This window comes from Indicator indicator, chromosome 15 (assembly GCF_027791375.1).
Source record: "Indicator indicator isolate 239-I01 chromosome 15, UM_Iind_1.1, whole genome shotgun sequence".
Taxonomy (NCBI): domain Eukaryota; kingdom Metazoa; phylum Chordata; class Aves; order Piciformes; family Indicatoridae; genus Indicator; species Indicator indicator.
The window spans coordinates 20,790,426-20,805,852 of NC_072024.1; the positions used below are offsets into that span (position 1 = coordinate 20,790,426).

At 36.8% G+C, this 15,427-nt stretch overlaps 1 protein-coding gene across 9 annotated transcripts in view; it reads left to right on the forward strand.

Moving 5' to 3' along the window:
• The window catches only part of ATP2B2 (ATPase plasma membrane Ca2+ transporting 2), a 175,252-nt gene that overhangs the window by 109,349 nt on the left and 50,476 nt on the right, over nucleotides 1–15,427 (forward strand). For all 9 annotated transcript variants that reach the window (XM_054387362.1, XM_054387366.1, XM_054387365.1 and 6 more), the window contains 2 exons: nucleotides 13,267–13,508; nucleotides 14,062–14,296. In XM_054387362.1, coding sequence (XP_054243337.1) covers nucleotides 13,267–13,508; nucleotides 14,062–14,296 — 477 coding nt within the window. The remainder of the gene's footprint in view (nucleotides 1–13,266; nucleotides 13,509–14,061; nucleotides 14,297–15,427) is intronic.

The following is a 15,427-nucleotide window of genomic DNA, read 5'->3' on the forward strand; positions in this document are numbered from 1 at the left end:
TAAATCCAGCTTCTTCCAGTTTGAAGCTGTTACCCCTCATCCTGTTACTCCATGCCTTTGGAAAAAGTCCCTCTCCATCTGTCCTTCAAATACTGGAATAATGAATTAAGATTTAACTCTATCCATATCTCAAATAACAATGAACGATGCCAGATTTGCCATGCTGAAGGCTGGAGCTATTTCAGAGTGTAATATGCACGAAAGCAGTTTTGAAGTGTTGCAGGCACAGCAACATACAGAATGTAGCATGACGAATTATTCCCACAGAGCTAAAAGTTTATGGTCAAGGTAAATTGTATTTCTTTATTTTCTTTCTTCATGTGATAGAACACAAGGTGGTAAAAACCTCCTTCACATTGGCCTTCTTTGCTTTCACTGTTTGGTAATTGCAAATTCCAATTATTCCAGTTGGAATAAATCACTGCAAGATATAAACAGGGCTGACAGTCACTTGGAAGCTATAATACCATTTACCACAGTAGCTTCTTTTTTAAACCTGCTTGCTTCTTTGAAAATGAACAAATTGGATTTTTAACTTTCTATAATGCCACAAATTTATTTCCTATTACCTTGCACAGGGTTTTGGTTTATGTTATTTATCTTACATTCATGTTCTTATTTTCCACTCATCTTGTACTGGCAGAAGATGATTTACTTGCAGGGATAACTTCCAGCTATTGCCAGATACCCCTGTTGATGAATGCAGGCTTTAAAAGTCAACATTTCCTGCAAGGTGTTCCAAAGTGTTTTCATCTAGGTGTATAAATATTGTGTATTGTTGTCTGATCAATTTTAGGACCTTTTAAATAAAATATATTGGCACAATGAATGATCTCAATGCATACTTCTTTTCATGCCCATGGTACCCTACTGAGACAAAGCCATCACACTTTGGAGCTGATTGATAGGCTAGTTGGAATTTAGTGCTAACACTTTGCAGGGAGCATGTTTTCCTGATAGGAGCTTTTGTTTTTCCTTGAGTGGGTGTAAGCTACTTACTTCAGGCACATCTGTTTTAATGTAGGTTTTCTTTCTGTTCTCTGTCATCAGGAGCAGGAAGATAATAATTTCATACCAATTTTATAGAAAATGGTAGTGGTTTTATAATCAAAGAAAGATACACAAACAGGCTTATTAGAAAACAATATTGTGGATGAATCATCTCTTTCAGGTATATGTTACATAAATGTATAGTGTATGTTATATAGGTTTTAGTAAGTTTTCTCCTTACTCTACTTCAGTGTGGTTCATCCCTCTGTGGGAGAGGAAAACCAACCAAGCTCCAAACCCCCCAATGGTACAATGCCTGAAATGCAATAGATCATCAATAAAGTATAAGACAGAGAAAAAAAATCTTCCTAATTTCAGAGCAATGAATTTGTAGGGCTTGCTTTCCAGACTCAAAAAAGACTTTAAATTCTCTTGGCATTGCTATTCTTTGTGAATGAAATTGCAGTTAAGAAGATTTATTTTCTGTTACCATAAATACTGTATATTCTTTTCTCCTGAGTCACAGCTAGTCCTAGAAAGTTGTTATTAAATATAAAGTAAGTAGAAAATCCCTATGCTTCAAATTCTACTTCCTGCTTTTTTCTGCAGCAAGCTTCCCACTTTTCCTTCTCATGTGTGAAGCTCTTGGCTCCTCTGGATTCCAGTCAATCCATTTCTGTGTTATTTACAATTCAGTGTGGGAAGGTGTCCCAAAATGATGGCCTTTCTGCTTTTGGAGGTGGTGCCAGATAAGCCAGAAAAATCTTCAGCATGAATGAGGTTCCGAAAAGTTGTAACCACAGATTCTGAGCAAATATTGACTTCCCAAATTCATATGACTGTGGTGAATCTGGTTTCTCAGGGACATATGGCTTTGATGGACAGAAGACAGAAGGCATCCATTACATAAAATCCTTTTCCCAGATGGAGTCTATCAGAGGAAACATAAAGTTTTCAAAAGAAAGGTTGTTATTTTAATCATACTGTTCCTCAGCATCTCTGAAGCAATGTCAGACCTGTTTTAGCAGACACCTTGCATGGAAAAATAACTGGCAAGGTTATATAGAGACCCTGGGACATCTCATCCATCTGAAATGATGAGTGAGTGCTGGGCAGTAGATGTAGCTCATTGCTCACAATACTGAATGAAAGTATCGAGCATCTTAGAAGTTCTGCTGAGTATTTCTTATACCATGTTATCTTTATGTGGTTTCTACTGTTTCAAATGAGTGGAGAATGAAGTTAGCTTACACTTCACTCCAAAGAAGAGTTAACAGTGCTCAATGCTGGTTTGCTAGTGGCTATATATTTGGAGGAGCCAAGAGACAAGGTTCTCTGTGAGAATTTTCCTATAAAGGAGGCCAGGATGTTCAAGCTCTCCATCACTGCTGTCCTGTTTCCTCCTGAATGAATAATCAGTTAGAATTGGCTGCAGTCTCCCAGCCTGCTATTCTGCCCAGTAAAAGCATCATTCTTAGTATCCTGACAAGGAGAGGGACTGGCCAGAGGACTGAATTTATAATGCATCTCAAACATTACCTAACCAATCATGCCACAAAATCCCTCTGAGAAAATATTAGATAGGCATTGCTATAGCATATTATGTACACTTGAGCTCATGCATTTGCCTCCCCAAAAAAACGCCACCTCACTCTCCCAAACCAATTTAAAAATCATTTTAGCTGGTACGTGCTAGTAGAGATTTAAAGAGGAGTACATTTTGTATGGCAAGAGAAAATAGCTGCTGGTGGTGTTTTTAGATTCCTTTAGAAATGGATATGTGAAGAACCCTTTTCCTTACTCTGAAAAAGAGCACTATTAACAGGGAAGATCTGTAATTATGATGGGCTATAATCAGTAGCTTAAGTGAAAAACCTTCCCTTTGCATTTCATGTGGCTAGATTTGCTTTGCACCTACTAAATTTAGCTCCATAAACTATAAAGATTGTCTGTAATTGTGCTGCAACCAGAATAGTATTAAGACTAATTTTTGCTTTGATTTGGTCTTTCTAGAAACGTAGATTTCCTGTCTAAGATATATTCAGTTAGAAAAGTAGAAAATCTAAAGTATTGCTAAGTTTTGTGCAAATGGAAGCTGTGTGCACAGACCAGCTACCTGTCAAGACAGTTTATTTTGTGAAATCTAGGTTTTTGATGTGCACAGGTAAAGGCTATGCATTGTCTGTGATTGATTGTGATGATTGCTTTCTTGTACAATATGATCATTCTCACAGCACACAGAGATACTGGGGGTGGTGGTGGTCGTTCTTAGTTTTGTTTTCTTGATTGGGTCTTCTTTTCATTTGTTAGCCTAAAATGATGACTTAATGTCTCCAGGGCACAAGACTTCCAGTTCTAATAAGTAAAAAGCATAGAGAAAGTAATGCAGACTCAGACTAGAGTTGGTAGATTTAGATAACATGGAATAGTTGCTGTGCATTTTGTGCACACTTGGTGGTTAAAATTCACCTTTGTGATTGAATTTTGTGATTGAAATTCACCTACAGCAGTGAGCAGAGATGCATATCAGACTGTTAGTGGAGGTCTTCTTAAAAGCTGTGATTAAGTTTGATCAGGAGTGTTAGTTAGTTAATCCCAAGTGAGGAAGATTATGTAGTTTATGGAATTTTGATGGTATATTCAGAAACATTGAATGTTTTCATAGGCAACCTTGGGGAGACAAAGTCTGTTGATGCTGGGGAGAGAACTGTTGATAGATGACTAAAGCAAGTCTTAGACTGGTTCAGAGGATGTATTCCAAACACACAGCTGCTAACTAGATCACTCCTACAAGTGAAGAAAATGTATCTCTGTTTCCTAACACAGATGCACTAATGCCTTAATGTTGGCAAAACCCGTGTAAATCCCTGGTGTTGGTTCTAAATTGGAAAACACTTTTTAACCTACATACTGCTGCCTTGAAATTTTCACTCTGACCAGTTCAGCATTGTGCAGTTTGTCCCCTGTCTCTGTTTTCCTTGTCTGCAGCACTCGTGAAGCCAGTCTCATATCAACAGGCAGTAAAACCTCCATTTAATAGATATAAAACAAGGTAGCAGATGTTTGGGTTGTCATTATGGAGGCACCAATTAGAATTCTGCAATTAAGTGCAATTTCTCTTTAGCACTTAAAGAAAAGCGTTCAACTTGTTTGGCATTCATAGAAATATAGCAAGTGTTTGCCAAAGGAATGGAACAAATAATCAGAAATTTATAAAATCTATTTATCTGTTCTAAATTTGAGTCAGTTTTGTTTGTAAGTGTCACATTTGTCATGCTGGGCTGTGTTCTGAATGTGCTGGTTATAGGGGAGAAACGTGCTCTTGCTTCTTTCTTTATAGCTTGCTTGAACTGAAGCCTTCTACTTAGACTATATTTAAAGTAAATTGGTTGTTAATTAAAGTAAGTTAATAACAATTACTTTGTCTAATTATTTTGATTATTTGGGTTACTTGTCTACAGTTCTTGTCCCACTTAAAAGCTGGAGTGGGACCAATATAAGTCTAACAATTGCCAGTTCCCTGAGAGTGTGACTGCACAAAAGGACAGGAGTGGAGGGTTTTACTGTCCAAATTTGGAAATGGAATAAATAATTTTCAAAAGTTGAGAGACAAGTTGTCATTAAATGGTAAGTTATTGGTTTTGACCAGTAACAATAGGAAAGTCCCTACTTACAGATGAATAACAGCTTATGGTATAAAAAAATATGCCAAGATTCTTCTGGAGAAAATGTGGAGAGAAATCTGGGTCTGCAAAATTCAATTTTATGTCTTCTGGAAACACTAAGGCTGGAGTATCCTAATCATGACTCTGATTAATCAGTAGTGTCATACCAAGGCAGAGTTCATTCTTTGCACTGTGATGAGGTACATTAATGTACCTCTGTTTAAATTCCTCCATAAATTATTGTCATTTGAAAATTGAGGGATATTTAAAACTTAGTTTTTCAATTAAAAGGCACCCAACCTTCTATTTTAATTATTTTAATCTTAAAATGTAGATTAATTATTACAAATGGAAAAAAAAATCAAATAACCAAAATGGATTAGGAGATGAAAAGCCTCATGTAGCATGCTGGGGTCACTAATGAACTGCAGTGTATTAAATATGACACACATGTTAGTGTTTGGTTCCTTAGAATAAGTGTTGTTCAGTAACATGTGCTGGACTTTATGAAAGGTATTATTAATTTAAAGTTATTGGTTAATGTGTTCTTAATCTGAAATCAGAAATCCTTGCTTTGGACCCTGCTGAATTAATTACATAGATAAATGTAGTTAAATTTAGCTTTGCTAACTCCCTTAAACATTAGTTCTGCTATAGGTATTTTGTTTTTCCCCCTCTGGTTGTGAAGCTGAAAGAAATAGCTCTTTTGTTGTTGTTGTTTTGGGGTTTTTTGTTCCAGGTAGTTTTAGCAGATTGTTCATACTCAGGAGTGATGTTCTCATATGAATAATGCAGATTGCTTATGTGGGTCAGCATTTTGCATGTCTGAAAGTTTATGCATGACAAAGTCCACCTGGAATCTGATCACTAATGCTGTATTCCAGTGGTCAGTAACAGGGAAGCAATTGACTGTTTTCCATCATTAATGATGTGAATGATGGGGCTGAATGCCTAACATGCAAGTTGGAGACTGCAAAAGTGGGATTATTCAGCCTGGAGAAGAGAAGGCTCACCAAGGGACATTATCAATGTATAGAAAATATCTGATGGGAGGGAGTAAAGAAAGTGGAGCCAGGCTCTTCTCAGTAGTGCCCAGAGAAAGGCAAAATGGCAATGACAGTGCATTGGAACAGGAAAATCCATTAAAATGTAAGAAAACATGTTTTACTGTGAGGGTGGCTGGAACACTATCATGAGTTGCCTAGAGAGGTTGTGGAAGCGCCCTTCCTGCAGGTATTGAAAAGTCAGCTGGACACAGCTGCAAAGGAACCGGCTTCAGCAGAGCACTGGGCTTTGGTGGCATCCTAAAAGAGGAGGGATGGTGTTTGCCAGCCTCAGCTTCTTTTTGAAGGTGGCAGAGCACTGGAACAGGCTGCCCAGAGAGTGTCTCTGTAGTCAGACTGTCTCTAGAGGCATTCAAAACCCACCTGCACATATTCCTATGTGATATACTTTGGTTTGGGTGATGCTGCTCTAGAAGGAGGGTTGGACTAGATGATCTTCAGAGGTCCGTTCCAATCCCTACCATTCTGTGATTCTGTCAGCTGCTCTGTAATTCTGTAAAAAATATGTACAGGACTGACATATCTATCTTTCACTTTTAACTTTCCTGTTTGCAGTAGTATTTTTTTCTTTTTTTTTAATTTGAGTGAATCAAAGGTAAATTTATCTTTCAAACTGAAAGGGTAATTTCATTATTTGCTGTTAATTTAAGGGCAAAGTAGTAGCTATCCTTGAATGTAAAAATAGGTAAGAGTCAATGACAGAGGCAGTAGAGACTGTCACACCAGCCTTTCAGTCTATTCTTCATGCATGATTTCATTTCTTTCATAATCATTCTTGGGGCAATTTATGGCTAGTATAATTTTTTCCTTGTTCCTGTTACGTGAGCTGAAACAAGGATGCATCCATATTCACTGAGCCACATCACTGCTGCTCTCCTAGCTATGCCATGTTGATAGGAAATGTCACGCTGATGCATTACATAATTACAGCTGGCCCCCTTTTATATCATTATTGCCTTGCTATTATTTGCGGCACCAAGAAATGTTGAGATACACTGTTTTTATATGTTATCTGTAACTAAATTGTTACCCATCTAAGAATGACATGGTACCACATCACTGCATTAATTACATAGGTTGTTGCATCATTTTCAGATCTGTCTTCAGATAATAGAAAAAAATATTAAAGAAAATAATATAATAGAAAAAAATATTAAAGAATTAGGTTCCTAAAAATTAAATAATTACCCTGCATCAGAGCTGATCTGGTGCAGGAAGCCTGCATTTGAATATCCTCCGACTGTTGTGGTAGATCTAATTATGCCAGTTGTATCTACATAATTCTATTGTTCTGGCTATTGTACAATTATATTGTTTCTTACACCCAATCCAGTCATGAGTCAAAAATTCCTTTTACTAATTTCCTAGGAAGTTTGAGCAGATCTGATAGTTAAATGGTTGCTAAATAAGGAGACAGGGCCCTGTGATGGGGAACAGTGCCAAGTGACTGCTGTCACTCGTCTGAGGAGCCTGCTTCATGTCAGCTGAAGGGTGCAGCACGTCTGATCAGTGACAGCAAAGTCTTTTAAACTGCCTCTCTATTGCTACTCATTTCTTGCTGAAACAGCACAGCTGAGCTCAGCAGGATGTCCTGGGTGATCTCTACCATGAGGGGCAGGAAGGTTATCTTAAGGCTTTAACACTTTGAGCTGCCAGCACCTTGTGGTCCTGACTTAGGCTTGACATGCAACACAAACATGCTCTGAGACTACAATTTTAGTGTAGCACAGAGGGCTAAAGGATGTGCCTGCCTTCAACATGTAGTAATTAAGGGGCTGTAGAGTGGCTGGGTCAGCTCACCAGCCAGTGGTATTAAATAACAACTTCTATTTGTAGAGCTTTATTATTAAACAATGTTGTTTACAGTTCTGATTTTGGTCTTCAGATTTTCTCTCTCTCATGAGTGCTGAAACATGTTTCAAGTGCTTTCATTTTAGGTTGTCTAGATAAATAACATAAATAGTGAAAATTGAGTTGAATTATTTGATGGGCATTTTCCTAAGAAACGGAGCTGCTGTGGATACAAGGAGTTTGTGGATAATGGGAAGCAAAAGGAATTAGCTGTTGTATCCTCTTTGCCAGCCTTTTCAGAATAGCACTATGGGAATCAGATCAATACAGGGCAGTACTGGTGAAAGTTCAGATGTTTATTTATGTGATCCATTTATTAATCCCCTTTCTACATCTTCCTTTTTTTTAGTTCCATTTAGTGCTAGAGAATATTGCTTATGTGCTTGATTAGCTGTGTAAACCTTTTTTTTCCCCTGTCCCTTCCATTGATTTTTAATTCAAACACTCCATGTCCTCCTGTCTGACAGAGATATTTGAGTGTCTAAATGACATAGGAAGTGTTTAAAGAAAAAGGGAGAGACTTGTCAATAAAGGGGAATTTACTAAAGCCACTTTCCTTTCTCCCATCACGTTGTGTTTGATCCTTCCTGTCTGACTCTTTTTCCTACAAAACAGCTGTTGGTATTCTCTGAATCCAAAATACATGTCACCATCAGAGGTCAATGTCTTCTTTTTTGCCCAAGACTCCTCTCTGTCAGAAATTCTTTGCAATAAAATATCTTGTTAAAGCCTGTAGCTGTATGAACATTCCTTGTAACATATCACATCCCAGCCTGCAATATTTTTCTTGCTTCTGTGCAGCACTGTGTGACACCATTATGTACTATATGAAACGCAAATCCTGTTGTATTTATAAAGTATGTCTGGTCTTAGTTACCAGAGCATGTACAACATCTATTAGAGGGTTCCCCAGCATGTTTTCTTGTCTGCTTTAGATTCCAAGTGTATGTACAACAGGGCTTTTAAATGATGGGTGGGTAACCATAGGACCTAAAGTATGATCTGTTATGGGGCAAAATTATCTAATCAGGCATTTAGAAGTTCACCATCCTTGAAGGATGCAATATCTGTTTCTTTGGAATTGAATTGCTTTTCCTAAACTTCAAGTGAAGTAAAGGAAGAGATCTATATTGGTATGAAAAATTTTATTCCTCTGAAGGTAAAAAGGAGATAAATTTTACTTTCTGATGAACAGACATGCTATAAGTGAATGAGAACACGTATGTTATTCTACTCAGCAGGGTGCATAAGAATAAAAGAAGTTACCAAACCTTTAAACTGTTCAATGTTGGGCTTTAAGTCCTGTGAGTGAGATCAGAATGGCATGTAAGGTTAGTGCACTCTGTTTCTTCTGATCCTGAAATGATTATGCAACCAGCTCCAAGTTGTGAACCGTTCTATTTCAGTCCCTTATGCTAACCTCCGTTCTGACTTTGACTTTAATTTAACTGAATTTCCACAGCATTGTACCTTGCAGTGATGATTGGGAGCTGTAAAATAGCACATATGTTACCAGAAAGTACGTTGTTTTCTCTGCTCTGTATAAAACAGAGTCAACTTATTAATCGTTAACATGAAAAAAACTACTTAAAATTCCAAACAATCTGAAGAGAAGTTGTGATCTTCCTCATCAGTCAATAACATTATTCTAGATGCGTCCTTAAGTGCAGCAAATATGAGAATCTGCACAGGATATAGAGACTAATTTCTGTGCCTAAATAAAGACCTTAGCAAAGTAAATTCATAGCATTTTAACAGTGTTTTCCCAGGTATATGTAGTGAAATTTATCTTTAGGATGCTGTTTTGGTCGTCTTTGTTTTAACCTACAAGAATATTAAAAAATTCTAACAACATTTTGGGGTTGGTTTAAGTAGTGTCATCCTAGTCATGTGCACCATTTGTGGTCTGCCTGGAAAGCCAGCAGTATGCTATTGTGTTGAGATAGTGTTGAAGGTATGATACGGGCAATAAAGCCAATAAATAATAATAAAAAGTCCAAAAAGAAGATCCACAGTATTTTTTGGGAAAAGTAGGGTATGATTGTTAAATAAACTGAAAGTGTAACAAAAATTTTTGTCTGAGGATCTTTGCACATCAAACCCAGTCTACTTCCAGAGGAGCTTTAATCAAGTTTCTGTTGAATGCAGGTGATATAAACTTGATTATAAATTTAGTATGTTCTAATCTTGCTTTAAATGTTTTCTGTTATGTAAGAAGGGAATTTTCTCTGAATTAGACAGTACTGTAACATCTCAGTAGTTCTCCAGGTGGTTCGAGCAGCATGCATCCTGCTTGAATATTTTCAATTTTACATTGATCATGTTTAAATATACACAGAAAATTCCTGCACATCCTGCTCCAGTTTCTTTTTCCTTTTTTCTTTTCCCCCCCCTTTTTTTTTTAAGTAAAAGGGGTGGGAATTTTCACAGTTTAACTTTGAAAATCTATTTTCCTCTGTGTGTTTGCCTCTTGTGAATGGAGTTGAAATGGAATATTTGATATGGATATAATATTCTGGAAAAGTTAATTTTTTAATTGTGATAAAATCGATATATTTACAACAATCATTACCCTGAAAGAGTAGTTCAATTGTAGAAAACAGGATAATAACATGAAACAAAGACTTCAGATAGTCTACGAATTCATAACTACCATTTTAATTTCAAAAGACTACTTGGATCTTCTTGTCAGTTCCTCTCTTTTTGCATCAAAAAGGGCTTAGAAAGTGTTATGGTAAAAATAATTCATTATCACTTTCTAATATAATTTTAGAGATGGAATCACCTATTCAAGTTATCCCCACAGTTCTATCTTCCTTCTTCACCTGTAGATTATTTTCCAGTGAAATAATTCTGACAATTCCTTTTGTAACCCCAATTCAGTAGTAGGTCAATACAAGCTTGTGGGTTGGTGGTTTTAAGCTTTAATAACACAGGTGTACTTTGACCTAGAAACCTATTTTGATTCGATAGTTGTAACATCTGTTGTCTTAACATCTGCCTGTAGTTTGGTTTGCATGCAAGTATTTACTTACGATAAACATGTAATTATTGCATCCATAATACAAAGACTTGGCAGAAGCACTTCAAAACATTTTACAAGGATCAGTGGAAAGCCATTACTGGAGGAAGGTATTGCCTCCTTGTAGAAGATTGTGCAGTGTGGCTAGTAAAAGATCTTCCATTGAGCTCTTGAGAGACTTCATTCACAAAGACTTCAGTTCCTATTCACCAGCCAGTTTTCTCTTCTATGTTGTCAAAGGGTTTTCATTCTCCAGGGAGTCAATGGAGTTGTTTCTAGTTAGTTATTCAAAAGTAACCTCTTTGGGTTGTCCTTTTAATTGTTTTCCAGGTGCCATAAACTGCAGATTTCAGCAAGAAGTAAATTTAGATCCAACACAGTAGGAAGTTTTAAAAGCCGGCAGATTCTGCAAAGAATTGTCAAGAACAATCTGCAAGGAGACTGGTTTTGGCATATAGATTTTGAGCTGAAACACTAGAGGAGAGGAAGTGCTATTTGCCAGCTCTCACCACCATATGCTTTATTGTAATGTAATATACAAGGAATATGGAGACAGCAGCTGCTCTAGAGGGAGGTGGCCACTTGTTAGATTTTGAAACCTTCCTGAGATGTCTGTTCATTTTCTTTTCACTCGTGTGTTTTCCTCTTGCTTACGTATTTGCAGGCTAAAGATGTTCTCTAAAAGAAATCTATTTTTAGACCACAGTAAGAAGAGTGTGTGATCTCCTTATTGTTGAAATAAATAATTTTAGAAGGACTCTAATGTTTAGTTGTATATATTGTGAAATGTGGGTAGGTTTTTTATTTTCTCAATATCCATCCACATTAGGTACGATGAAACCATGTATATAAATTAACTCTTGTCTAGGATTATATGTCTGTGATGGAATTAAATTTGTATCTTTCCTTGCATTCCAGTTGCTTTCTTTGATTTGCTGGTGGCTTGATCCTATCCACATTTAAATCAGTGTCAGAATTCACTGACATCAGTGACAGAGACAACAAAAAGAGGCTTTAGATCTAAAATGGAAAGAGTTTATATGATAAGTAGTTAGTTTATACTACCCAGGCAGTGAAGGTGATTCCCTGTTTCTGTGAGAAACCTGATGTTTGTAGAGTGCTTCAGGAACTCTGTGCCTGCAGTGTCATGAAAATTAGCCTTATTTATTTTAACAGAACTGTAATTTAAAGAGTGTTTTTTCTGACTCCTAAGATTTTCTTACCCACTGCATATAAGAATCCTTCCAGATACACATAACTCCAAGCACTTGGGTTTTCAATTAGGGATTCTTAAGTGAATTTGAGAATCCAAAGGGAAGTTACATCACAGTTTAATGGGATTATAGCAGGGCAAGTTGTTACAGCATATAATAAAATTAATATATCATATTAGCGTTTTTGCTGAGTTTCAGTCGTTTACATTGACCCTGGAGTAACACTAAAACGCACTGCAACATAATTGTGACCCATATAATGCAGTAAAAATAATGGTTTGTGTGGAAGAAAGATGTTACAACTCTTTTTGAAAGATAAACCTCTTTTACACAGAGACTTTTGGATTATTATGTATTGATCACCATAGATGCCTCTCTCTGGAAAATAAATTAGATTAATCTTCCACCAGATATGTATTTTCCTAGTGATAGAAAGATGATTTTTATGGGGGAAAAAAAAGAGAGAGAGAATTCTTACAGATTTTTCTTATAGACAAATCTATGCTTACTTCAATTTTAGGCCATTCTGTTATAATCTATCTGACCTTCATTACTCAAACCAGCTACTATTGTGGGTATCTGGAATATTTACTTATTTAGTAATACTTAAAGGTCCTCTTTTCCTTTTTTGTGGCAATACTTGTTACAGGAATTAAAATCTAAGTAGGATTACTGATTTGCAGCTTTAATCATTCTCTACATTACCCTTCATCCCACATTCCCATTCCTAAAGGAATTACATCTCCTTAGAAATCCCATTTCTGGATTTTATAGTCCACAGTGAAATTAAATATAGATTCTAAATATAGTCCTGCAGTCTTAATTCTGCAAAATGTGAGGCAGAAGTTTAAGTCATGTTGAAAATGATGATTTACAGTTCTGGCTGGAATAAAATTAAAAAATATGGCAGTTCTAGAGACAGGTGCTTTTAGATGCAGAACTGTTATTTTATAGATTGTTGGAAATACCATTTTTTCACCGAGGTTTACTGTTATATGATTAATTGGAGATTTACATAAAAACGTGCCTGCTATGTTAAACCATGAAAGTCAGGAAAACAACTTAGTTCTAAGGAAGTGAGAAAAAGGAAGCTGCCTGTTTGTGAGAAATGAGAATGAATTGGTTTTTACAATAAGGAAAGTTGCTTAATTTTAAATGCTATATTATTGCCTAATCATCACAAGGTACTCAGCTGCCAATGGCCAATTTAAATATGAGGAATGCAAGAGACCAATTGCAGCTCTTTGTCCAGAGGAATTTTCCTCAGAGTGAAAATAACTCCTTCAGATCCGATACAGCGCTGTGGATTTTTGAAGGCTCTTGAAAAGTGGAAGAAGCATGACCACACATTTAGTTTCAGATCTTTAACTGCACACTGTCACTTTGGTATTAATTGTTGGAAGGCATTGTGTGCTGCTTACCATTAGAAAAATTCATATCTGATGTTTTCTTCTCTTCAGCCACCAGAAAAAGAGGGTGGTCTGCCTCGCCAGGTGGGCAATAAGACAGAGTGTGGCCTCTTGGGATTTGTCCTGGATTTGAAACAGGATTATGAGCCTGTTCGGAACCTCATCCCCGAGGAGAAACTCTACAAAGTTTACACCTTCAACTCTGTGAGAAAGTCAATGAGTACTGTCATTAAAATGCCAGATGGTAGCTTCCGAATGTACAGCAAAGGAGCTTCGGAAATTGTTCTGAAGAAGTAAGTTCATGGGATTAGATGCTGTGTTCTTCCAAAACGCAAACACATCCCATGTGGATATTTGGAATTTGCTGCTTCCAGTAAAGTCTGACACACTTGAGTAGTGTAAACTGTTACTGTGCTTTTCTAGCATTTTTTAAGTGCTTACTCTTGCAAAGTTGTTTGGCTTATATTTCTTTTCATTGGCTAGTCAAAGAATTGGGTCTACATTTGGTTCTTTATGACTGGATTCTTTACATTAAACCCATTTGGAAAATAAGAATTTTTCAGTTTCATTATAAGTTGTCAGCTCATTAATTACATGGCTGTTGAGGAAATAATGGATGAAGGGCCCTTGGAGTCTCTGTAATAAATGACAAATTCTCTCTGATGTTTCAGTAGTGAATCTTCTTGTTTAATCTAGACATTTGCACTAGAAATGTAAAGCTTGCCATCAAAAGGGAAAGTGTTGAATGAAATGAGCTGATACAAAGAAATAATTTTCAGCAGTAATTGCAAATAGGCAGTCAACTTCTTCTTCTTATTATTATTTTTTTTTCCCTTAAATAAAAAGGTGTTCCAGGATCCTTAATTCAGCTGGTGAACCTCGTATCTTCAGACCACGGGACCGAGATGAAATGGTGAAGAAAGTTATTGAACCTATGGCTTGTGATGGACTGAGAACCATCTGTGTTGCTTTCCGAGACTTTAACAGCAGCCCAGAGCCTGACTGGGACAATGAGAATGACATTTTATCTGACCTGACTTGCATTTGTGTTGTTGGCATTGAAGACCCAGTAAGGCCAGAGGTATGTTGAATTCCTATTTTATAGATCATTTCTCATAGAACTGAACATAAATTGAACTAAAGATTTCTTACAGTTTTTATCTTTTTTATTATTATTATTATTAACTATCTCTGTCAAAGAAGATGGAAATGAGCTTTAGAAATAGGCTTCACTTGATCAAAAGTCAAATAATTAACCCGATAAAAATCAATTATTAATCAACCAATATTTAATTTAAATAAAGCAAAATAAGACTTTTTGAACTGCAGGATTGAGATGACTTAACCTCTGCTCAAGGAGGACTGATCAGCAGAAGTTTTATTATGCTCACAGATATTAAATAATTTTCCTTGAAGTAATGCACTGATGTGCAACTCATCAGTAGAGAAAAGATGTGCAGTGGTGAAGTGCCGTGATTATAACTGCAATGTATTTGCCTTCCACAGAAACTGCACACTCTGGGAGTTCTGTGATTTACTGCAGCATCTGCCACTTCACTAATTGAAGATTGTAACTGGTGGCTGCTAATTTTAAATATATTTGGACAGGGAAAACCTTTGCCATGGAGAGGCTTCAGGTTTCATGGATGCTACATGGAAATGGCTCATGACAGTATGACTAAAATTTCAGCTCAATTAAGCAGAGCAAATAAATATTGGGTGCGCACAGTGGAAGCATGTGCCTGCTACTAGGCTCATGAATTATATTGCTACAAAGGGTAGATTAAGAGGTAGAAATGAGGGCTTTGACCAGTGTATACAGGGCTTGATAATGAATCTTGGCAGTGGAGAATTAATTCCATTTTACACTTTGGAAACAGTGACAGAAGATAGCTCCCAAAGTTGAAAGTGCTGAGTGTAAAATGGAGGCATTTTGAATATCTTTGGTGCTTTTCTCGCTGACTCAACCACGCTTGTGGCCACGGCTGCTGTGTAGGCAGAGCTGCAGCTGCCCTAGCACCTCCTGCTATTGGGGGGAGCGGCTGGTGCCCTCCTGCTTCACGCCAAGAAAGCCACTCTTTGGTTCTGCTGTAACTTCAATGGATGATTAATGACTGTGGCTCACTTTAGAGTAAGGTCATTGAAAGAAAACTCAGTTCCTCTTATACAAAAAAGGTGGGTTCTGCAGCAATAGGTAAATAGTTTGGTACCA